The 25723-nt window shown below is 41.5% G+C and overlaps 1 protein-coding gene across 6 annotated transcripts in view; it reads right to left on the bottom strand.

Annotated features, from left to right (window-relative positions):
* Positions 1-25723, bottom strand: part of TRPS1 (transcriptional repressor GATA binding 1) — a 238835-nt gene that overhangs the window by 170351 nt on the left and 42761 nt on the right. For 3 of the 6 annotated variants that reach the window (XM_053395410.1, XM_053395416.1, XM_053395411.1), the window contains exons 2-3: positions 5144-5317; positions 2569-3497 (exon numbers count right to left, since the gene is read on the bottom strand). In XM_053395410.1, coding sequence (XP_053251385.1) covers positions 2569-3497; positions 5144-5180 — 966 coding nt within the window. In that variant the 5' untranslated portion in view covers positions 5181-5317. The remainder of the gene's footprint in view (positions 1-2568; positions 3498-5143; positions 5318-25723) is intronic. The other 3 variants (XM_053395415.1, XM_053395414.1, XM_053395413.1) reach the window with 2 other exon arrangements.

Raw genomic sequence — 25723 nt, 5'->3', positions numbered from 1 at the left:
AGCAAAGCACAGTGTTTGGAGATGAGAGGAATTCAGCTGGGAATTTAGGCAAATTAGTATAAAGTTGCAGAATACATAACTTAGGGAATTATGCACTACCCACCTCCACCCATAACATACCCTGCAGAGTATGCAGAAGCAAAACTGAAAAGAATAGCCACAGTGCCTAAGAAAAAATACAGGCCTGCTTCTCCATGCATACTACTATGATGATGAAGTGTGCTAGGATTTATTATGGAATATTACTCTCATAATGCTCAGATGGCTTTCTGTTGTCCGGAAATGTAAGCCTTATAGGCCTGGCACCAGATCAGTTACACTCCTTGTCCTCAAGACTTAATGTTCCTTGCTCCATCAAAAATCAATAAGAAAAGCCATGGCTTCCAGCAACCAGCAGAGATCAGATTGTTCATTTAAAATAATCCAGATACTAATTTTCTGCTACATTATTTCAAGACAGTTATTTCCCATAGGACTGTATTTTCCCCCAGATATGATCTACCAAACCTGCATGTTTCCCATTTTTAGAATCACATGGCACGAAGCGAGACTTACATGCCGAAACTGCTGAAGGCACACCCCATTCCCTTGCCAATAAAGCCATGGCACATTTGGCTGTCTGCCATTTAAGCATCCCTAAGCCTCCCCATACCCATCCTACCACACATTGCCAACAGATTATTACATCTGTGCAAGGAAGACAAGAGTTAGGCCAGCAACCATTAGGGTGCCACATAAGGGTACAATCATGACCCCATCAAGTCCATACCACAAAAGGCCCATTTGTACCAGGCAAGAGGTTGACCTGACAACTGATGCTATCCCACAAATCGTCCAGGGCCTGATCATAGTGCTAGTCCAGAAACACCTGGAAAGCCACATTTTCCCCATTCCATGGTTGGAAGAAGGGCTAAGGAGCCCTTTCATACCACCCTCTTGATTCCGGACTGTATCCAATGCTAGTTCTGCTCAGAATAGGCCCATTGAAGTTAATAGATATGGCTAACAAAGGTTCATTAATTTAAATAGATCTGCTCTGAGTAGAACTAGCATTGGATACAAACTTATGGCCTCTAGGCATAGGCAATCTCCGGCCCTCCAGATGTTTGGGACTGCAATTCCCATCAACCCTGACCACTGGTCCTGTTAGCTAGGGATGGTGGGAATTGTAGTCCCAAACATCTGGAGGGCCAGAGTTTGCCCATGCCTGTTCTAAGTTCTCCCCCCGCCCCGTAAAAAAAAACCAAATCAACTATCAGGCGCAGAATGCAATGGAAGAAGCCCTGCATCATACTGCACAATAGATTGTGCATTGAGTGAGAGGCTGGACTAGATATTTTTCTATGACCCATCAAACCAAGCAGGATAGCTCAGCCAATAAGAGCATGAGACTCTTAATCTCATGGTCATGGGTTCCAGCCCTACATTGGGTAAAAAGGTTCCTGAATTGCAGGGGATTGGACTAGCTGAGCCCTTGTGATCCCTTCCAAACTCTGTGATTCTCTGCACTGCATCTGTTTACATAATTTGTCTTGAGGAATTTGGATACTTTCATCACCAAATAATATGAGCAGCCCTATCCTTAAGGGAAGCATGATTTGAAGATTCCTTCAGTCATTACCCATTACACCCTACGAGCCCTGAATCCAGGAATAGTTAGTCATGACTGAGTCCCATTGAAACCAAATGAAAAGTCATCACTATCTGATCTGATCTGCTTCATTTGGGATTCAGTCCTGGCTAACTTAAAATGTACTATCCCCGACTCAGTTAAGCAGAGAATTGAAAATGTAATGTGCTAATGCAGCAAGCAAGTTTTTGCAAACGTGTGACCTGGCTTGAAACGTAACATTAAACCGCAGTATACCGTTATGGGAGTGAGAATGCTAAGGCCTTAGGTTCGAAAGCTTCTTCCTCTGCTCTCTTCCTCCAGCAAGCTTAAACAGCATTTTACAAATCAGATAAATAACTATTAGGAGTGCCCCAAAGAAGAATTTGTACGCTGGGCCTAATAAACCCTTTTCTGTGCACCTAGAGGTCTTTCCTTTTAATTCCTGTTTCATCCAATAAGGACAAACTGTAGTTAATTTAGACTATGGTTTATTGAAGCAAGCCCAAATCAAAATGCCTTTTTTATCAAAGCTGTTTACAAACTAACCACAGTTTAGCTCATTTTGGGAGTAACAACAAACTCTACTTACTTTGTATCAGGGCCTAGGTGCTTCCAATCTCCTCCTCTGGTAAACACCAGAAGAGGTAAAGTGATTGGTCAAGCAGCTCACTTTTGTAAAGTAAAACTGTGGCACAGCATTATATCCAAACTTAACCATGGAGTCACTCACTGAGCAGCTTCTTGTTAGGTATAGACTTAGACCTAAGCCTGCTTCTGAATAATGTGTGAAATGAACGATGAATTCATGCAGACCAAACTTGAAAAGCAGTAACTTAAGTGGCATTGATGTGGCTGTAGCAGCTCACATGAGATTCATTACGCAGGCTTAAAATTGTGTCCCCATGTTTTTCTTGTTAGGAAGCGCACAGGGAGGTATGGAAGTACGAGATACAAACCTGCACATCATAAGTCCCGTTTAGCAGGACCGGCCTTTGGGAATTGATATCCTGCAGGACCCCTGACAGCACAGAACAATTGACTTTCTGGAAGTCTTTGGAGTGGCTGAACTGCACCATGTTGTGGAGAGCCAAAATTTTAGTGTCAAGCTCAGCATCCTGCCTGGTGCGGTTGTGCAGCCCGAGGTGGTACTTGCGGAAGTGTTTGATGAGATCTGTGGGGTCGTTCCCATAGTAACCATAGCCACAGATGTTGCATTTGAAGTCCTGAAGCTCTGGAGACAGAGGCGCCATATCAGGGTTCTCGTTTGCCAGCAAATCTGCTTTCAATTTGCTTGGCCTTGCGTCCCCATCTGAAGGCACTTGTGGGTTTTTTGAGGCCACCGAACCCGGGCTCGAACCCCGGCCCTCGGCTTGACCACTTTGCACATGCACTGTTTCGTCCGTAGATTTTGGTGATGTGCGATGCTCATCACTTTTCTCCGACAGATCTCCTGGCGGGGTGCAGATCACATCTTGGGTGTCATCTGCATCTGATCTGAGAGGAGACTTCAAGGACTCTGAGATTCCCCCAACAGCTGGAGATGAGAAGCCCTGCATATTTCTGTCTGTCACCTCATCATGAGGGAAGGATGGAACATTTCCTCCCTTATTGTGGCTTTCATAATTAAAGCCAGCCTTTTCGCTTGCTGCGGAGCTTTTAAAGTCCTTTTTAGTGCTGGGAGATGACTCTGGGACATGCGTGCAAAACCCCTCCTTGTCAGTTTGCTCCGCAGCCTCACTCTGCTCAGCGTTCCCTTGCATCGGACCGGCAGAAAATTCTCGTTGCCTTTCAATAGTGTCACTTTCAGGACCCGGCGACTTCAGAGTCTCGGGTTCACCTTCACTAGCAACGTTTCTTAGAGGGGGGTTCTTTTTCCGGACCATATCTGAAAGCAGAAACAGAAAAACAATTAGACTGCTTAAGCTACGCAGTCAATTTATGCCACCCCTCACCCTTAAACATAAAGGTGCAGTTTCTGCCAGATACAAAATACCCACAAGCTTTTATAAAACACTGGATACTATCAGTGGCACACTTACTTGGGCACAGTTACAATGCTGGCACACTCATTTTGACTTAAATCTTACAGAAATAGCAACATTTCAAAATGTAATTTAAATAAATTTTAAAATATCACTGGTAATCTCCAGTTCTGTGCATCAGTTAGTAGCTTGACATCTCTGTAAAAGAATCCCAATAATGCCATGCTAAATTGTTTTTTTAAAAAATTCTTATTAGAATAAATAATTATTGATGTGTCATACTGAGATCAGTATTTAGCCTCACACATGCATGCACTCACACACACCAGATTTTTTTTGGGGGGGGTGGCATTGGCTCCTCCCTTCCTACTGCTGAACCCTATGCCACTCTTTGCTTTAAGATAAGAAAACCCCTTAATTGTGAAAACAGATATAGAACTGAAAAAATATATATGCTACTATAGGCTATATGAGCTATGTTTTGAGATGAGTGTTGCTCACATAAGAGATCCAGAATTTCTTGAAACAAACAATAAACTATGCACTCTTTCATATTTTGCATGGTCTGGGTCTAATCTCATAGTTATCAAGCAAACATAATGTTCGAATGAGAATCTTATACTTATCAGTAACTTCCATGCTATAATTTTACAGTACTGTAAAACGTTATAACTTTACTGCCTAGAGCAGGGCTAGCCAACGTAGTGCTCTCTTCCAGATGTTGCTGGACTCCAGCTCCCATCACCCTCAACCAGCATGGCCATTGGTTATGGATGATGGGAACTGTAGTCTGACAATATCTGAAAAGCACCACGTTGGCCGGCCTAGGGTCTCAAAACGGGGGGAATGAGTCAACCCCTACAAAGGAGGAGGATTTTATGGCAAGCACAGTACCAACACGTTGTTCAGCAACTGGGTGGGCTGAATATCGCCTTGCTGAAGATACCTCCTGATCTATACTGGATTTCTGAAGCTAGCCACACCCCTTGGGTACTATCATCCCAATGTGATTTGAGAAGAAGGGAGCTTAGGAAGAGCTGAAACAGATGGTTGGGCCATGGGCTGGGTGAGGCAAAATACACAAAAGCTTTTTTGAAGAAGTCCCCCTCCTCCCACCCTCCTGTCTAAAATCTCAAAATAATTGCCAATATTTTCGTATGAGAAGAACTTGTGAAGCTAATATTAGGCGCATCACCCTTCCACCACCCCTTCCTAAAAAATTTTTTCCCTAAAAACTGCAGTTTCATTGGACTGTATCTATGATACTCTACCCTTAAAGAAAGATATGCTTTTCCTCTGGCTTGTACACTATCAATATCATTTTTCAAGAAGACATATTATCTAAATAAAAGCCCATTTGCAGTACTTCTAAATGGAAGAAACTATCTACTGGCAAGTCATGTTAGACAGAGTGAGAATACAGAGAAAGCATATAAGCATTCTGCAATTATTATCTGTAAGACAAATAACAGATTGCACAATGCTTTATAGCGTGCCAAGAAGTTTTCCAGTTAACATTTCCACTTGGAAAAAAAAATAGATTACATACTTTTAAAATCATACCCAGCATTGACTTCATAAGGCATGTGGCTCTAGAATGCTTTTTTGTTTTTTTGCTTTTACAGTTATTAATTCTATTAGTCAGCTAGCAGGAGGGCTAACGCAACTGGCTTAGGAGGTACACGGAAGACACAGAAGACATTTTGAGAGCTGATCTGCACATCTGCAAAAGAAAAAAAAGATTTCCTTCCTAAATTATGCATTCACGATCAGTTGGGGTTTTTCCTTACTTAAAAACATGATTATGTCTGCTTTCTATGCAGCATTAGATCTACTACAGCAAATGGTGGCTGCAGCAAACAGTTCTCAGTTTAGAAAAATACACAGCATTCAGCATGCTTTGTCCTTTTCCATATGCACTCCTTCTTGCATAGACATTCTCGCAAATTCTGATCCCAATATTTTGTAGGTATCCAGCTGTATGGCAACCAATTTTGGCCCATCAAGAGGGCAGTATCAGGAAACTTTGGTGTCATAGCTTAATTCAAAATTGAAGCATCACTACTACCTTCCAATAACTACATCACAAAATCACAATACTTCTGTTTTGCTTCTCAAACTCCAACCCCAATCCCTCCTGTATCAGCCCCACTCACCCTGTGACATGATAGACCCTGATGGGATCTCCCAGTGTACCACAATCAGAAAAGCTACTCTCTTCAGCTTACTTACTTACCTACACACACACACACACACACACACACACACCTGATGTCTAGGATAGATTTGCAGTAAGGGTAGTCCTTTCTGGAGAGTTAATAGTACTTTTTTTAACAATACAGCCAGGCATATACATATTTATTACACATATGCTTATCAAGTCAGCTACAAAACAGATAAAGACTTTTAAGCACTAAAATGAATGCATTCCACGTCTTTAACAATCCCCCACAATACTAGAGCTCAGCTCTAATGCCGGAAGTGAGACAGCTTTGGTATAAAAGCAGTGGAACACGGAAAGGTAAGTTAGACTAGGGGCTAGTTATTTTCTCATTCCCTGCCCGCTCCTTTTATGCGTTAAAAATTAACGCTCCAGACCCATTTTATATCCAAACCTGACCATGTGTGACGCTAAGATAAACCAAATGCAACTCAGGTGTCAGAATACAGTCTTGGGAGTCACTCAGACCAATGGAGAAAGGAAGGAATTGTTCCTATGGTCTGCCTAGTAGCAGAGAAGCATAGTCATGTGTAGGATGGAATGGGGAGGCTTGTAGCACCAAGTTATGTTCTGTCATCTGGTCCCGTCAAATGCTGTATAACTTCCCAAGCAACGGCCTCTAACAATGCTGATAATCTTTCACAAAGTTATGTGAAACTCATTTTTGAAAGCAAGTGGGCACGTCACGCAGTAAGACTCCCAACAGCTCTAGGAATTAGTTCTAGATTTCATGGAAGAAAATTGCACAAAAGCAATGGCAAGTGGTTCATTACCTGATAACTAGTTCCCATTTTCTGGTAAATAATCTGGCCATCCAGTTCTATTGTTTACATATAACAATACAGTGGTACCTCGGGTTAAGTACTTAATTCGTTCAGGAGGTCTGTTCTTAACCTGAAACTGTTCTTAACCTGAAGCACCACTTTATCTAATGCAGACGCCCGCTGCTGCCGCGCCACCGGAGCACGATTTCTGTTCTCATCCTGAAGCAAAGTTCTTAACCTGAAGCACTATTTCTGAGTTAGCGGAGTCTGTAACCTGAAGCGTATGTAACCTGAAGTGTATGTAACCCGAGGTACCACTGTACTACAAACTCAGTGGAACACAGTGGAACTCAGTGGAACTCCAGATCAGTAACCAATATCGGGGGCTATGTTAATAGAAAAGAACAAGTAAAGCCTCACAAAAATTCAGCTCAGCTCTAGTGCAACCTACCAAGTGCTCCTCCAAAATCACCGTATTTTTCCCTCTATAACACGCAGATTTTTTCTCCTAAAAAGTAAGAGGAAATGTCTGTGCGTGTTATTGAGCGAATGTGTGGTCCTTGGAGCTGACTGTCCCAAGTACAGGGCAAAAATCAGGCAAAAATCATATCGCGCCGTCACAGAGGAGAGGAGGCTGCTGCTTTCCTGCATTCTGCCTCAGGGTCTTACTGCCCACCCTCTTCTGTTTTGTTACTGTGTTTGCTCAAACGGAACAAAGAGCAGGCAAATCCCCTCCCCTCCAGGCAAGCAGAGGGGAAAGCAGAGCGTCCTTCCCTCTAATTCCTCTCCGTGCCCCGGTGCTGCTGCTGCTGCGTCTAGGGACTCACAGGCAGCGGAAAACATGCAGGAGAGAGAGAGAGAGAGGGGGGGGGCTGGCTTGGGGGGGGACTTTTGCCTTCCTTTCCCCCCCCTTTAAACCCCTCTCTTGCATTCTTAGCCAGCTGCTTCTCCGCACACCCCTCTCGTGCTCCTTGTCCCTTCTATGTTTTTCCTTCCCTCCCCACTTAAAACGTGGTTACAAAGCACGGATCCACATGCATCCTCAGGATCTTTGCATTGGCTCAGCCCAAATTCACCATCAGATCAAATAGCAATGATCTGATGCAAAAACAGGGCTGCAATGGTGCAAAAACGTGGTTACAAAGCACGGATCCACATGGATCCTCAGGATCTTTGCATTGGGTCACCCCAGATTCACCATCAGATCACATAGCATGTCCATGGCTACAGCCTGCACCAAAAAAAAAATCACGCACCCACTGTTGCCTGGGGCTGCAATGGTGCAAAAGCGTGGTTACAAAGCACAGATCGACATGGATTCTCAGGATTTTTGCATTGGGCTACTCCAAACTCACCGTCAAATCACATGTCTGTGGCCACAGCATGAAGCACAAAAATGATACATCCACTGTTTCATTCAGATTTTTTTTTCTTGTTTTCCTCCTCTAAAAACTATGTGCGTGTTATGGTCAGGTGCGTGTTATCGAGCGAAAAATATGGTAACTAAGGTTGCACAGAAACCTAAAGGTTCAATGCCACAATACATGGAAACAAATGTGTATCTCACGTTGGAAGCGGCAAGTCACTAGCTATGCATTATGTCATCCTTCCCTTCCTCAACATACACCATGCTGTATTCCTTAGCTAGAGGCCCTTCGCACCTGGAAAGCTACATAAACGCTATGCTGCATAGAAATGGCAAGAAACCTATCTGGACTGCAAGCGCGGTTCATGATGCAAAGTAATGTCACTGCAAATTCTAAGTGGGTGGGGTCCACTATCATAAGTCCAAGACAAGGCAAATAGTTATATTAAAGTGTAGGTGCACCGACTAAAGAGGTGCAGATGTTTTCAACTAACTGCAAGCCAAGTTCTCCTAATTTTCCTGAGATTTTTCATAGATACGGAGCGATGCAAGTCCAAATCTCACTGGGGCAAGACAAGAACAATGCAGCCGCCGCCGCCGAACTGAGTTCTCAGAGGCTCTACATAATGCATACCTATTAATACTTTCCTACCACTCTAGGGCGTAAACTTTAATTAATTAATAGACTGCAGAGAACTTTGAGATCATATGATGAAACGGCTTTATATGGTGCAATGTTATTATAACAACTGGAACCAAAATTATTTGCAGCCTACTGAATCTGGCAGAGGGTGTAGGTGTGAGCTTCATGTTAAAACAAAGCAACCAAGGTGTAATTTCATATTATTCTCCCTCCAGAGGAGAGAAATACCTGCTAGAGGATCACAAACTTTTTTTTTTTTTTTTACATTAAGCATATGCAAGGTTAGGAAACAATTAATCACATACTTCTTTGGTGTAGCTTTGGCATAGCGAGCACTCATTTAAATAGGGCTTAGGCTGGATCCCACACTGCCACACTAAATGAGGGGAGATTTAATCAGCACTGACTGGCAGGCTGTCTCTCCACTCCATGCGTGGCAGTTTCTTATTGGATAATTAATTAGGTTCACCTAATTTACAGCAAACTTACATTTTTATTGACAGATGCTTGTATCTAAAAGCAAAAATACCGAAAAATATGTAAGAACATTTGGGGAAGTTGTATATTTGGCTTATGATAAAAGTTTAATACTTATCAAATATAAAACAAACATCTTTAGACTAAGTCTGCAGGCGGGGCTCATGTTGTTGTTGTTTAATTGAACAGCACCGGGCAATTTTAGAGGCCATCCTCCTCCTAATTATCACCATCTACCAAAGTACCAAAGGACGCGGGTGGCGCTGTGGGTAAAAGCCTCAGCGCCTAGGGCTTGCCGATCGAAAGGTCGGCAGTTCGAATCCCCGCGGCGGGGTGCGCTCCCGTTGCTCGGTCCCAGCGCCTGCCAACCTAGCAGTTTGAAAGCACGTCAAAGTGCAAGTAGATAAATAGGGACCGCTTACTGGCGGGAAGGTAAACGGCGTTTCCATGTGCTGCGCTGGCTCGCCAGATGCAGCTTTGTCACGCTGGCCACGTGACCCGGAAGTGTCTCCGGACAGCGCTGGCCCCTGGCCTCTTAAGTGAGATGGGCGCACAACCCCAGAGTCTGTCAAGACTGGCCCGTACGGGCAGGGGTACCTTTACCTTTTACCAAAGTCCATCAAAACCAGGGGGAGAGATGGTATCTATAAAAACAGATTTTTGCATCTTGCTGGTTCAGTTCTTCCCAACATTATAGGTGGCAAGCAAACTGAACTTTTAATAATGATGACATAATTTCCAAACTACCAGTGACTGTAAATTAAGGACTGGACTTACCTATAAAGTGTAAGGGCTGCAACTTCTTTCCCCCACCCTTTACCCCACACTTCCCGAAACATGCTCAGAGTGTGTGTATTAGCAGAACACCCAGAACAGCACAAAGGGGCAGGGGAGGGGCATCATTCCGACTGGCGAGCTAAAATGCTCACAAAAGTGGGACGCTGAATTCCACCCTAAGAAATCTGCTTTGCTGAGAGCATCTTTTTCCACTGACGGAGGTGGGGTTTAGTATATGGTAGCTATTATGATGACTGCTCCTAAAATTATATGTCCTTCCTGCAGACTTACAATGTAGATATGTTTAATATTTTTTATTAAAATTTAAAATTACTTTTTAACTTCTCTTTCAAAACACAAAACCAAAGGGAAAAGATGAATATCTGAATATGAGATGCAACATTAACAGTTCAGTCTCTATGATTAGGGATGCTTGAAGAAAACGGTGAGTTCCTATACAAAATAGACGGATTCCCCACTTCTCAGACTAATGCACAAATCAGAATTTAATTATCCACCATATTTTTTACTGCTCAAAATCTTGCAAAAATCTTAAACTTATCAAAACATGCATTGAAATATTACCTTGAAATAAAATACCGATTTAATTATGTGTTTTGAGTGAAAATACACATTGAAATATGTATTTCTATACTATGTAAAGGGTGGTTTAAAAAAACCAACCCCTGGTAAATAGAGAAATGGAAAAGGATGCAATTAAAGAAATAAATAATTCATCCATCTCTACATAACTATACTGAAGGACTCTTTTAGCAGATCCTGGTATCTCTGGATAGGCCTGGGAAAAGCTCCTGTCTGAAATCCTTGAGAATTCTGCCAATCATGGTAGACAATACTGAACTAGATGGACTCAGTATATTGCAGCCTCCTAGGCCCCTAAACGTTACTTTAAAAAAAAATCAAAAACCTCTCCCACCTCCAATAAAACTCAGATATCCCTATGAAACATTCGTTTTCAACCCAAAGGAAAAAAGCTTGGTTCCTTCAACACTTGACTCACTGAATTTCTTAGCATAAGATGCAGTGATGGCCACTACCTCAGAAAGCTTTTTAAAAGCAATGGATGAATTTCACAGCAGAGAGATGTATCAATTACTATTAGCAAGGATGTGAAATGTTCACAGTGGGTCCAGAGTAGGTTTTTGCTGACCCTGCTTTGGGGAGTCTGATGAAGTAATGGAGCCACAACACAAACGGTCAACTATTCAACATCCTAACTGCTTTCTTTTCTTCTTCTTCTTCTTGGCGTGCTGTAGATGGTTAATTCTTCTGTAGCCACAAAGCCCTTTGAGATTCACTGACTAGCCTAGGAATCCTACGCTAAAATGTAATCTGGCCACAACATGCTCCGATGTTCAACATTCTCAATGCACCTGTTTAATGGACTGAGATAATGCGAGGTGGTTTGTGGCTTTATCCGTTTTGTGGGCAGAACCATGGCTAAATATCTCCTAAGGGCTTTTTTCAGGCGAGTCTTGCACAGCATGGTTGACCACCCCATGCCACAGAGGACTGCAGAGCAATCAGGCTTTCAGCCCTGCCTGTATCCATGCTGCTTGCTCCCCGATTTAGGAGCCTAAAGTCAAATCACAGGGGAGGGGGTGAGGGCTGCATACATTTTGTTGTCCATGCTGCTGCGCCCAAGTTTTGCTCTCTCAGCTACCACAGTCTTAACGACGTATGTGGTATGCAAAGGAGTTACCCAGGGTTTGCGCTAGACATAAATTTTAACTAAGAAGAGAAAAATGCTTCAAGGTGCCTTTGAGAAGACAACAGAGAAGACAAATTTCTATTCATTTCAATTGGTCTACTCCAAGTAGGACAAGCTTTGGCTATAACCCAATATCCAGAAGAAGGCATGAAAGGACTAGATACGTCAGCACAGCAGAAGACACAGGCAATGTCACCACTGTATTCTGTGCAACTTTTGCTTATGTTTTATTATACAGTGGTACTTCGGGTTAAGTACTTAATTCGTTCCAGAGGTCTGTACTTAACCTGAGCACCACTTTAGCTAATAGGGCCTCCTGCTGCAGCTGCGCCACCGGAGCACGATTTCTGTTCTTATCCTGAAGCAAAGTTCTTAACCTGAAGCATTATTTCTACATATGTAACCTGAAGCATATGTAACCCAAGGTACCACTGTAGTGGTATAGTGGGAAGCAGTACCAGCAGCTGGCAACTTCAGAATATAACTCCTTTTAAAATGAAGGCTTAAACACTTGGGTGAAGATGTCACTCATGAGAGCAGAAGACCAAAATCATGTCTAGTCCAGCATCCTGTTTCTCACAGTGGCTAACCAGATGCCACCAGGAAGCCCATAAGAAGGGGACTAAAGAAATAGCCCTCTCTCACTATTGTCTCCCAGGAACTGGCAGTGGAGAGACATATGAAATGCAGAAGCAGCATATAAACATCATGACTCGTAGCCACTGACAGCTTTGCATCTTCCACAAATTTGTCCAATCCCATCTTGAAGCTATCTAAGCTAATGGCTATCATCAAATCTTGTGAAACTGAACTCATTAAGATTCCCCTGCTAAACAGCTTCAATAGACAAACAGAGTTTGAGCATTCTGAGAGAGGAAGCAAAACTTTCCCCTAGTCACTTTCTTCACACCATGCATAATTTTACATAATTTTACATATCTCATATGTCCTGCATTGGAGGAATTAGACTGGATGACCCGTGGGGTCCCTTCCAACTCTACAATTCTATGCTTCTATGATATTGCTGAGGGATGTGGGTGGCGCTGTGGGTTAAACCACTGAGCCTAGGACTTGCCGATCAGAAGGTCGGCAGTTCAAATCCCCGCGACGGGGTGAGCTCCCGTTGCTCGGTCCCTGCTCCTGCCAACCTAGCAGTTCGGAAGCACATCAAAGTACAAGTAGATAAATAGGTACCCCTCCAGCGGGAAGGTAAACAGCATTTCTGTGCGCTGCTCTGGCTCGCCAGAAGTGGCTTAGTCATGCTGGCCACATGATCCGGAAGCTGTACGCCGGCTCCCTCGGCCAATAAAGTGAGATAATCTCCGCAACCCCAGAGTCGGCCACGACTGGACCTAATGGTCAGGGGTCCCTTTACATTTACCTATGATATTGCTAGCTGTCCTCCCTAAACTAAACAGCTTCCCATATTACAATCTTTTCTCATAGGGGAGCTGCTCCAGCCCCACTGACCGTTTTGACTGCCATTGTCAGCCATGTTTTTGAGCATAATGAACGTTGTATAATCCTTTCTGCAATGTGATTAAGAGCGCACAGTATTACAAGAGGAACCACACCACAGATTTGTACAAAAGCATTACAATACTGGTAATTAATTATTTTATCAATTTGCTGATGTCCCTTAGGAAAGTAATTACACTTTGTGCTTGAATAGGTGTGCAGAGTCCTGGAAAGCAGTGTCTGGGGAAAGTCTTAAGTTCATGTTTAGACTGGAGTAAATGCATAGTATATTTGCAGTCCTGCGGTTTCTGTTTATGCATGTAGCAGCAGAAATGGTATCAGCAGCTGATAAATGATAACAGAAGAGTAAAAGTTTGTGCAACGTTATCATACATTCAAGAACTTACAACAGAAACCACAGCCTACCATGCATATACACCAAAGTAAACAAGCCTTAAAACACCACTCTAGACATTTTGCAGGAACTTTTTCTGAAGACTTCTTAGACCATTATAAACTAAAAAGACATGCACATTTTTTAACCAGAGTGCTTCAACCTTTGTAGAAAAGAAAAGCACATTCTGTCGTGCCTTGTCCATTTGCGTTTAAATTAACTCCCCAAGCGTTAACTATTCCCAATCCTTTAAATAATAAGACATTTTAAATCCTTCAGAGATATAGTGTTGTCTCCTTCAAACAGATCTCATCAAATAAATCTCTTATTAATTCACATCAAATTAAGCAAGCATATGCTTGTGAGAGCTAGACAAATTAATAGATGCCTAGCTTCCGCAATAATGGCTGAATTAGGCTTTTAAGAGAGTAGGTTTCAAACACAGGTCTAAATAATTGCTTGGAGAAATATAATTCCCACTGAAAGCAAAGGGAGATATTTTAGAGGTAGAAACAGAAAAACTTCCAAAAAAGGATGAGAAATACTTCACAGTAACTATGTTTAATACCAAATTTATGATTTGCATAATACAGTACTCCAATTTACAATTACATTTTAAAATGAAAAGCACTGTTTTGCTACCATTGCTGGCATCCATCTGTCTTGAGAGACAATGGAGTGTGCCTCTAGGGATGAAGTCAAACCACTGGAGAATCACAGCACCTGCTGTGGCTGCAGAGTCCAATAACTGCTGCCTCTCTGGAGTGCAAGCCTGGGCAGTGTGTATGGAGATCCTCAGTTGCCCAGACCACAAGACCAGACCCTCAAAGTGTCCCTATTTTGCAGAGAGAAAGGCTTCGGGAGTAAACCTCAAGAAAAATTACTACCATACTGTTGCCGTAACTAGCATAAAAGCCAACTTTTTGTTGTTAGCCAACCAGCTCTATGACAACCTCTAAATAATCAGTAAGGTCCTCTCTAATTTAGAAGCAGCACTGAACGATTTAACCGAATAACTACCCTAAGAGGTGTCAGGCTGAGAGAATGTGGTGTGCTCAAGGCCGCCTAGCGTGCTTCATGGCTGCGCATGGAATTTAATCTGTCCAAACCCATCACTCACATCTCTTCCACTACATGGATTCTTGATGTGTTGAGTCCAAAACCAAGAACAGCCACCTTTTCTCTATACAAAACAAAAATTTTGGTTCAGCTTTGGAGGTCTATAAATGTCTCTGAAGAAGAAGAAGAGTCTGGATTTGATATCCTGCTTTATCACTACCCGAAGGAGTCTCAAAGTGGCTAACATTCTCCTTTCCCTTCCTCCCCCACAACAAACACTCTGTGAGGTGAGTGGGGCTGAGAGACTTCAGAGAAGTGTGACCAGCCCAAGGTCACCCAGCAGCTGCATGTGGAGGAGCGGAGAAGCGAACCCATTTCACCAGATTACGAGTATACTGCTCTTAACCACTACACTACACTGGCTCTCTGAAGCTATCTGAACCATTTTAAACCACTTGAATATGAACAGCAACAGCTGTTTTGCATCTTGTCCTGGGCACTGCAGTTATAAGGATACAACAACACGCAAGACCCGAATCATTGTCTCTTTTACTTCCGTGCTCTGTTTTCTGAGTTGTGCTTATATGCAAGGCACTTCAATACCATATTGGGCAAAAGGCTAAAAGTCTTGTACTGTATTAACACTTTAATTCTACTTGTTAACTCAAGAAAACACAGCCACAGTTTTTGGAGACTGTACCTCTGTTTGATAGTTCTGAATAGGTATAAAACCAGCTTTGCATACGGAAGTCAGCTTTCTGCGAACAGTGAGTACATAGATTGAGAGCAGGAGCAGTGATCCATTCAGACAGAGCACAGTTGCCTGGTGGTATCTCATGGGATGAAACTGCCCAAATTCAGGAGCTATGTTCAGAACTTTACCCGAACATGCAATGTTTAAAACTGGGAACGGAGGCAGCTTTCAATCTATTGTTCATTTAACTTTCTGAAAGTCTTAAATTATTGTTATTAATTCTTATTGATAATTTTATTGTTTCATTTTGTTTAATAAACTGCTTTGACCTGTTGTTTTTCAATAAAGTGGTGTATAAATTTCAGAAAATAAATACAAATAATACATTTTTTAAAAAACCTAAATAAGAAGATGCGTGCAGTAGCACTGGAGTTTATAAAGATTCAAAAGAGTTTAGAAAAGTAAAAATCATCCAGGGTAGCACCAGTTTCCCTGAACCTTTCAAATTCATATGATTGTATGCTGCACTCCCTACTCCTGAATGGACAGCCCTGCACATCCCCCCATGCCATTTTTTTGGTGTGGAAAACCACGGGATATTGGACTAGTTTTTACTCGAGAAAGGAGATACAGAATTGAAAATAGATACAATGAACAGATACAGAGAGTTAGAGTCCCTCAATGAAATTGGTAGATAATTCCTTCAGGACAGACAAAAGGAAATGTTTATTCACACACTGAGTATTCTATGGCATGTACTATCGCAACAATAGCAGCGGTCAATAGTTTCAATGCCTTAAAAAAATAATCGGAAAAGATGCTAGCATTACAGGTCTGGCAATGTCTGTTGTTTTAACTCACTTGAGTTCAACGAGGTTGAAATGTTTTAAAAAATACATATTTGTAATAAACGATCACTAAACAGAAGACTGTATTGTTGCCTTTGTCCAAGAATGCACATGAAACGCCATATTTAGAACAAAACAATGGGTTGGTTTTTTTCATCTTTGCTTGTTTGTTATTGCTTCAAACTTCATTAAAGCAAGCAACAGGATTGGTCTGCCAAGTAGGGAAAATTACAAGTAGGGAATCACATTTCTAAGTTTCCCTACCTAGAAATAAAACACTACAAAAAACCAACTACTACCACAGAGGTGGGAGGTTGGCTGGAACCTACTCTTATATAAAAGCATTTATATTTCAAGGCATATCTAAGTGATGTGCTAGAATTGTTGATTTTACTTATAGCAGATGTACCCTCTAGATGTTCTTCAACAACAATTTCTGTCATTGCTACTCAACATAGCCATATCAGAGTTGTGATCTAGACGGCACCACACTGACTACTCCAGATTTACAGAGATTCTTTTACATAGGGTGCGTGTCCAAAAGCGGTATCTGTAACCCACTCTACCCCCTCAGGGTTTAATACCTAATACGTTGGCCTGCCTAAGAGATGAGCAATATTTCATTTTTATCCAATTACAAAGTAATACATAATTTGTGATCTATGATGTTTCCTAAAATAATTCCAAGTTGCTAAACTAGGGTCCTGTGATGAAACAATCCAGCCTTAAAAGGCATGACTACAGAATTACTAGCCAACGAAAACTTCACTCAACTGCCTAGTTCACATATTGCGCTTTAAGAAAGAAGGACCTATCAGTTGCCAGAATTAGAAGTAGCAACTCTGTTCCAATTTTCTAATTTATAAAAGTATTCACTAAGGATAATTCTTGATCATCCTAGATGTGTACCTTACTTTTGCCACTTATTCAAGATTGCAAATCTGAAGATGAAACTGGCTAAGGATACTGGGAGTTGTAGTTCAACAACTTCAACCTGCACTCATGCAAGCCTGCGCTAATGCATGAGCCAGAGCGTAGAGTCACACAATCATTATTCTATGTGGTTCCAGCACAGTGGCATTCATATGAAACAATATAATCTTAAAGAATCTAAAAGGCAGTGGACTTAGGTATCATTATGCCTTTTGACAAACTACAATATTGTTGATTCCTTGATCCCTAAGCAAGGACAGGGAACACAACTAGAAGATAGCATAGTACTGGGCTAACATATACCGGGACACCGATAACTAAAAGAACTGCTTCTCCCCATATGAACTTAAACTGAACGCTTACATCACCAAGATCAGGTCTTGCACAATGTACCATAACCATCTGAGAAGCAGCGGGATAATCTCTCTGAAGTGGCAGTTCAGCTTCCACTAAAACTAAAATGTTGTTCTTCCCAGGCTTTGCTATGTCCAAAATGAATGTAATTCATTATCTAATAAATATAATTCTGTAATCAATTACACATTCAATTTCCATGGAACAACAAAAACAATGCAGAAAATAATGTAATTATTTACATAATGTTCACGAACTTAAAAATGATAGCAAATACCAAGCGTATTCACTTGATTGATTCCTATTCCAGACCTCTAATGAACACAAAAATTGCTGCGATTTCTGATCCAGTTTCCATTTCTGACGGAATTCTCCAGCATTCCTAAATCTACTGTATTTCTAAAGTGTTGTTACTTCCCCACACACAAATGCTGCCACTCTCTATCAGGCACAAGTGTAGGAGGACAGCAGCAACAAAAGAGTGGACTGTGTGTTTCCTACACAAGCAGCACATATATAGGAAAACTTGGACACAATTCAGAAACTGGAGTGTTCTGGCTAGAGCTGAATATGAACGCTAGCCAACACACTCATTAATTATCTAGCATTTAGAATCCACATCATCACACAAACTCACACCCCCCCTCCCCAATTTCATTATCAGGCACATCACATGGCAACCAAACTTACTAATTTCTCAAGGAAACATGTGGTTTCTCGTCTAACAGTGTTCTGTAATATTTATTGCACCTCATCCGTTCTATTAAACTTCCAAACTCATCCTATAAGGCTTTAATCTTCAAAACCAAAGCTCATTCAGAAAATTCAAAAGTATCAGACAACTAACCACACACCAAGTTGTTATGAACTTTGGTCACGGCATGTTTAAGCTTTATAGATATTTTATGTGAAATGCTACAACATTCAAGAGATGGTGGTGGCTGTTAAGTTATATAGAGTTACATAAATAATCAGTTTTGTATACTGTGTCATCGATGTGCACAGCATTTTACAAACAAGATGATGGGGGTGAGGCCACGGGGAAACATGTGCATTTGATTTAGTCAGAGTAAGGGCGAGGAACCCGTGGCCCTCCAGATATTGCTGGACTCCAAGTCCCATCATCCCTAACCATGGCCCAAGCTGGTTAGGACTAATGTAAGTTGGAGTCCAGCAGAATCTGGTGCCCCATCCTCAAGTTAGATATATTTGGGCCTGTATAAATAGAAACTCAGGAGTTAAGCCAAAGGATTCACAGAAAAGATTGGTTTGTGAAGAAAGAAGTAGATCTAAGGCTGCTAATACTGTAAGGATTAAGTACAGTATGGATGTTTTTAAACAATATGTGCTTAGTTGAATCAGATTAAGCATCCATTTTGTCCATCCTCTCGTTTCCAACAGAAGCCAGCAAAGTGCCTCTGGGAAGCCAAGTAGAAGGGCATAATGACAACACACTCTCCCACATTGTTTGCACCCAGGCAGACAGATATGCTACCTCAACTGACATATGTTTGCCCCCAAACCTTGTTTTGTAGTAGTCCGCTTATGTTGGGAGACTGCTCCCAAAATCGTCAAAGCATTGTTTGTGAAATAGTTGTTTTTAGACCATTACCCATCAGTGGTAAAATATTTATAGCAGCACACAACTAAATCCTACAAAGAGTAGACCCATTAAAATTATTTTAGTTACTGATTTCAGTGAATCTACTCTGAATGTAAGTATCCTTGAATTTTAATCCAACACTACAGTTAAGGATGAATTACTTTTGTGTTCTGCTGCTGAAGAGCTCCAAGTAGTTCCAAAGCCAGCTACCTCCAACACCAGCAGATAGTCAAGGAACTATCTCATCCATTTTCCATTTCTTATTCTCTGTTAACTGTGGTTCACTTTTTTAAAAAATCACTAAAAAATACAATCAAAAGATTAGCAACAACAGAAGCTAAAGCTGATCTACAGAAGAAGAAGAAGAAGAAGAAGAAGAAGAAGAGGAGGAGGAGGAGGAGGAGGAGGAGGAGGAGGAGGAGGAGGAATAGTAGTTTGGATTTGATATCCCGCTTTATCACTACCCGAAGGAGTTTCAAAGCGGCTAACAATCTCCTTTCCCTTCCTTCCCCACAACAAACACTCTGTGAGGTGAGTGGGGCTGAGAGACTTCAAAGAAGTATGACTAGCCCAAGGTCACCCAGCAGCTGCATGTGGAGGAGGAAAGGAAAGACAAGCACAGAAAACTCCACCAGTTGACTTTTTCTCAAGAGAACTGCCAAAGAGGATGCTCTGTCCATCTCTTGAGACTAGAAGGGCTCATGCAGGGGAGAAATGCTAACCGTACATTTAAATGCCCGTGCAGTGCTCCAAGGATCAGACCATTAAGCTAATGCAAGCAACATGAGGCGCAGTCCACAAAATTGTTTCCCCCCAAAGAATGCATCTACATTCTAGTGAAGCCATTGCTTATAACCGAGATGTTGAGAGGAGCAGATTACACTTTGTTTCTGCCTACCCCCTACATTGATTTCAATGTATGTTATAACTGAACTTCATAATATTTTGAAATTAGTTCTTGACAGATGTTTTCTTATGTTTTGTTGGACTTCACTGTAGAGTGTAGGGGGTTGTATGATGGGGCATTGCCACATTCCTCCCATCAACCTCTACCATTCATATTCATAATTTGATTTAAAGCCTGAGAATCTGCCAAGTTTAATAAAACACATAACAACGTTTCCAGACTCGGGTGTTTGTGAAACTCAAATATGTTTTCATCTAAATACTACTAAGCCACTACAAAGTACATAATCATCAAATGGAAAGTAGCAACAAATACAGAACACTCAAACAGAAATCATTAATCACTAATTAGAACACAAAAGAGGGGGAAAACACTCACATAAGAAAAACCATTTAAAAATCAATTTAATCACTTGAAGAAAGTCATTTGGATCACTGGAAGAAACCATTTGTAGCCATGGTGGATCAAGAGCTTTCATTTTCTCCATGGTCTCATTCATAATTATGTTGATTAAGAATCTTGGTCCTCTTTTTCCCACCTATGTCCCAGTCTCATTCACCAATGCCGCCTTCCTTCCAATTCTTACCTACACAATGCAGTGGAGTGGATCTATTGGACTGATAAAATCCAGAAGTTGTTTTGTTTTCTTAAACCACATCTTAGAAGCAAAGCATCTACTATACTTTCCTGGCAGAAACAAGTCTTGAAAAGGCCTTCAAGTTATGTGCACTGGCTAAAACATAACCTCCTTTGAAGTAATGTTGCTACCTGTGTAAAAAAAATAAGCTTTGAATGTCCTGCAGATATAAAGACTCAGTTTATGGATTATTCAGCTGATTTAGTTAAGAAGATGAGAAGAACCTAGCAAAGATGAGGCAAGATAGCAATTAAATACAGGGCCAATCACACACCTGTTGGTTGAGGTTAAATCACACCATCCTGAATGGTGATGAGCCAATCAATGTTAACTTATAGCCCCCACACTCATCTGGAGTTATGTCCCATTTTCAAATGCCACACAAAACACTGGCTACTTTTATTAAAACGATTCAAGCAATTAATTTTCTTCTTAGTGCATCATACTCAAGTAAAAAATAATAATCACATCACTCATTGGAACTCAGGGAGCAACAATTAGTTCTTTGAGGAATGTTGAGGTATGAAGTTCATGAATAAGCCTAGAAGTTGCAGCTACTCAATTGGCCAATAAAGCGACGCTGTCTTGGAGCACGCTGAGATTTCTGTAATACTGTATGTGAGATTGCTCAACATCCTCTTTCACTTGATATTCTACTCATTGACACCTGAACAGTGCATCGCATTGCAAGAAGATTATATCAGATAGGTAAGTTAGATAGCGATACCAAAAATGACAAACTGCAACTAAAAAGCTTGTCATCTTCAGAATGGTTCAGAACCCACTAAGTAGCTCCCGCCCCGAAAAATGGAGACCATTATTACAAACATACAAGCAAAAATATTCAAGTAAAGTCACCAAATATTTTTTAAAGGAATGAATTCATAAAGCATTACAAAAGGACTGGCGACAACATTTATTATTTATCTGCGGCTTTGCCTTTTATGAATAATGCAAAATAGCCTAAACACATATTGATAAAATCTTAGTGCTACAAAAATACCTTTGTGTGGATTAGTATGTATGTAGAGTAAGAGCATGCAAAAGAATGCATATTTTATGTTTAAGATTGAGAGATTAGGTATTAAAATACATGCTGTATTTCCAAGTAATTCACATATATTCATATATTCTTGAGTGTATGTTTATGTTTATGCTTGTGTATTTCCCTAGACAGCCTGTTCCGCCAAAAAAGCAGTCTTATTTTATTTTATTATTAAAATAATCTTCTTCCACAAACATTAAATTCTACAGGTTTCCTGCAGATCTGGGAAATTCTGGGCCCTTCTGGCACTAAACCTCCAACATTGTTTTGATTATCCAAAGTTGATTCAACATTTGAGTTGCTACACAGAAAAAACTATGGGGTTGTATCCAATAGTTTCACAGTGGGTGGCAGCTGCCCTATAGGGTCAGTAGGTCCTCTTGAACAGTTTAGATTGTGTAGCACACTGAATCACCTGAAATCAGGCTGAGGAATCTCCACAGGCGCAAGATCCCTCTGCCTAATTTTGGGCAATTCCCCTTCACATTGCAGTCCTGTGCAACAGGATCAACCCAGGGAAGAAGGAGAAGAGAAATATTGGTTGTTCAAGCTGCTGTACAATCACTAGATACAACCCATGGTGTTTTCATCCATTAACAAAAACTGGAAATCTGAACATTTTATTTATTTTAAACATTTTAAGGCCAATTTTCAATACAATGCCAATAAATGAGATCTCAGCAGGCCTGTGCAAGCTTATGTACAAATATGTGGCCCTGTGCTATTCTATTATACCTGAGTGCAAAGAGCCATGCCATTTTCACACAGCATCAATCTAATATTGGTTCCAAAATTTGTGAGCTATTCAGTACATGCTGCCACACTGATGCCTGGAGTTCTACTGTACAGAGGCCTGAAAAATAAAAAACTGAAGAGGATAGTCAATGAGAATACTGTAACTGCCCTAATAATTGCTCCAGTTGTATATGGAGCCCAACGTCCCATTTTGTGAAATGTGGGCATCTGGGGTATTGTGTGGCATACTTCCCCAAAAGTCTACGTAAGAACAAAAAAAGAAAGCACTGCACACAGAGATCTCGCACAAGCCTTTACATATGGCCCAATTCTGAGTGACGCTAATAGAATGCAGATATGCTTTTATTTTAGCCACAGTCTTGTTATGGTGAGGGTGTGCGTGAGGTCTAGAATTTGTATCTGTGTTTCAAACTAAGGATGCTTAATTGTATTTCAATGTCTACAAAGTGCTGCTAGGCCTTTACTACTAACATGTGCAATCCCGTTTTACAAGCAGCCTGCTCTTAATCAGCTTCCAAACGTCCCCACAAGTTTGCTTCCTTCACTTCCCCCATGCACGTAATCCTCCACAGCATGGGAAAGAGGATGGGCACATGACAGCTATTGCTGTGGTACAGCTCTGTTTCATAGCTGCCTTATTAATTAAAAGCAACAAAATGGCAGACATTCCGGCTAAATGCACAAAGACGGTTGAACCAAAACCCAGGCCATATGATTATGAAGCGCAATGAACAAAAGGCACCAAAAACACCAAAATGAGGGCTTCCCTTCACGTTTGCCACACTCCTTTCCGTAGCATGAGTAACAAACACGCAAGGGTTAACAGAGTGAGAAAGTGGTGAAAACTTGAAAACCAGTTTTGAGAGATCAGTCAACAATCCTGTACAAAGCCTGGGTGTGTGCTCTGCTCGCATCACTGTAAACGGAGCCTTCCAGAAGTTTCGTGACAACCTTTCAATCAGTTTAGCGTTTGTGCAAGAGTTCCAGTGTGGGATGCAACATACATTTTATCTCTTGCCTAGTCTTCATCAAAACAATCTGGGTTTTAATTAAATAAATTGCACTGGTTTGGTTTGGAGAATTCTTATGTCAATGCTCATGTAAAACGTAACATGTTTTTCCCCCCCTCACAAAGCCTTTCCAAACTACAAACATATGGTGCAGGGATACGTGCAAAACTCATCCCACCATATGGTGTTTTACACTTCCACTTTATTGTTGCCAACAGATGCGATGGAAGCAAGCCTCAATTACTTGAACCTTGATTACCGCAGTCTCTCAGCTAACTAGGTTGGCTGTCCCAACATCACCCCCAAAACATACCTCAATGTTAAGGTTACCATGCAGGGGTACCTCTGGTTACGAACTTAATTCGTTCTGGAGGTCCGTTCTTAAGCTGAAACCGTTCTTATCCTGAGGCACGCTTTTGCTAATGGGTCCTCCAACGCGCCACTTCCGTTCTCATCCTGGGGCAAAGTTTGCAACCAGGAGCAACTACTTCTGGGTTAGCAGAGCTCGTAACCAGAAGCGTTCATAACCAGAGGTACCACTGTATTGGGAGAGATCTGAACAACATATTCAATCTCAGCATCTCCAAAATAGAGTTGGGAACAAGCACTGTCTGAAACCTTGGAAAGCCACTGGCAGTAGATAATGCTGAATGAGACAGACCATTGCTCTGACTATCTCCCCGCAACCTCTGCACTCTCTTTCTCTCCCTCTCTGACAGCAGCCCCATAAGAGATTTTAAAGATAGGAAGACAGTACCCTACGATTCCCAACTGATGTGCTGGGGACATTGCTTGGAAGAGAAGGGTCAAGCTAGCCAGTAGTCTGACTGGGAATGGATTGTTGGGAATAAATATTTTCCTTTGTGCATCTGGGGGGGGGGGGAGAATAAAGCAGAATGGCTAATTAATGTGCACCACTTCTCTCCGAAGGTAAGTCCTAAAACACATACCTTATGGCTGCCAATTCTGTGCTCATTCTCGATAATCACATATTCTAATCAATAAAAATAAGCAGATAAATATATCTTTTTGACAGCCGGTATTCCAAGCCAGTACTTTAAATATGAGCAGAAAGTAATATTTCTTTTTGTATTTTCTACTTTGCTGAATATGCAGATTGCACTCAATGTAATAAAAACTATAAATCTTACAAATAAATTACTTTTCTCAGCCATTTAATTTCCCATCCCCCCCACAACACATCCCAATCCCAAAACGTTTTACAAAGCTGTGCCTTAGAAAAGTTCCATTCCTGTACAATGCTAAGCTCAATATGTCACACATTATCTGTAACTCAAGTTCAGTGTAGCATATACATTATTGTTTCCCCTAAGTGCACAACCACCCATTCTTTATTTGTATTCTGAATGGGAAAGGTTTTGCAGTCCTAGCTACCAGTCATATTTTTGAACTACTTGAACAACTTGGACCAGAAAAACTGTCTTTCCCGACATGAGACGTCACAGAATCTTTTGCCCCTTCTCCTCCACGGCCAACACAGGCTTTAAGCAGCTCAGCTCAGCATTTAACAATTTGCCTGGTTGCCATAGGTGACAAGGAATTCCTTGCAAGCAAATGACTGGGCTGGAAGGAAAGGAGGGGCCCTATCCATTTGTCTGTCTTCAGACAGGCAAAATAAAGTAAGGAAAGCCAGCTGGATCAGCCCAGTGGCTCATCAAAATCCAGCATTCTGCTCTAACAGTGACCAACCAGGACCTGAGTGCAACAACACTATCTCCTCCAGTAACTGGTATTCTTAATAGTTCTGTCCTACACAAATTTCCCCAATCCCCTTTTAATGCCACCCAATGTTGGTGGCCTTCACTGCCTGTTGTAGGAGTGAACTGCATAGTTTAAATATGCATTTTGTGAAGAAGTTCTTTCCCAAATCTTCCAACACTTCCCTTCAGTGAATGTCCTCAAGTTCTGCTGTCATGAGAGCGGGAGAAAAACCTCTCTGTCCACTTTCTCCATACTGTGCCTATCATGTTACCTCTTACTCGTCTTTTCTTTAAGCCAGTGTTTCCCAGACTTGGGTCTCCAGCTGTTTTTGGACTACAACTCCCATCATCCCTAGCTAGAAAGGTCAGTGGTCAGGGATGATTGGAATTGTAGTCTGAAAACAACTGGAAACCCAAGTTTGGGAAACACTGCTCCAAACGAAGGCAAGCCCATCCCTGAACTGCATCCTTCCTCTACTTAGTAGGTGGGAATTGACTAGCCTGTTAAGATGTTAATATTCTGCATTTCATTGATGGACACAAGGTGTGGGTTCCTTTCATCTGCAGCTAGCATGAAAATGGAAGATATTAGATTCTTATAGGCAAGTAACTTTTGTAGGTTGCCTCAGTGGATCACTGCTGTTTCCTGCATGACAAAGTGAGCAGCTCTGGGAGACTTTGCTATGGTTCTTCTTGCTTTCTGCATCGGAGGTAAGGGTTTAAAAGCCCT

The sequence above is a fragment of the Podarcis raffonei genome, chromosome 7 (assembly GCF_027172205.1).
Source record: "Podarcis raffonei isolate rPodRaf1 chromosome 7, rPodRaf1.pri, whole genome shotgun sequence".
In the NCBI taxonomy this organism is placed as follows: Eukaryota; Metazoa; Chordata; class Lepidosauria; order Squamata; family Lacertidae; genus Podarcis; species Podarcis raffonei.
The sequence above is the reverse complement of the archived record's forward strand: the minus strand, read 5'-3'. Positions and strand labels throughout refer to the sequence as shown.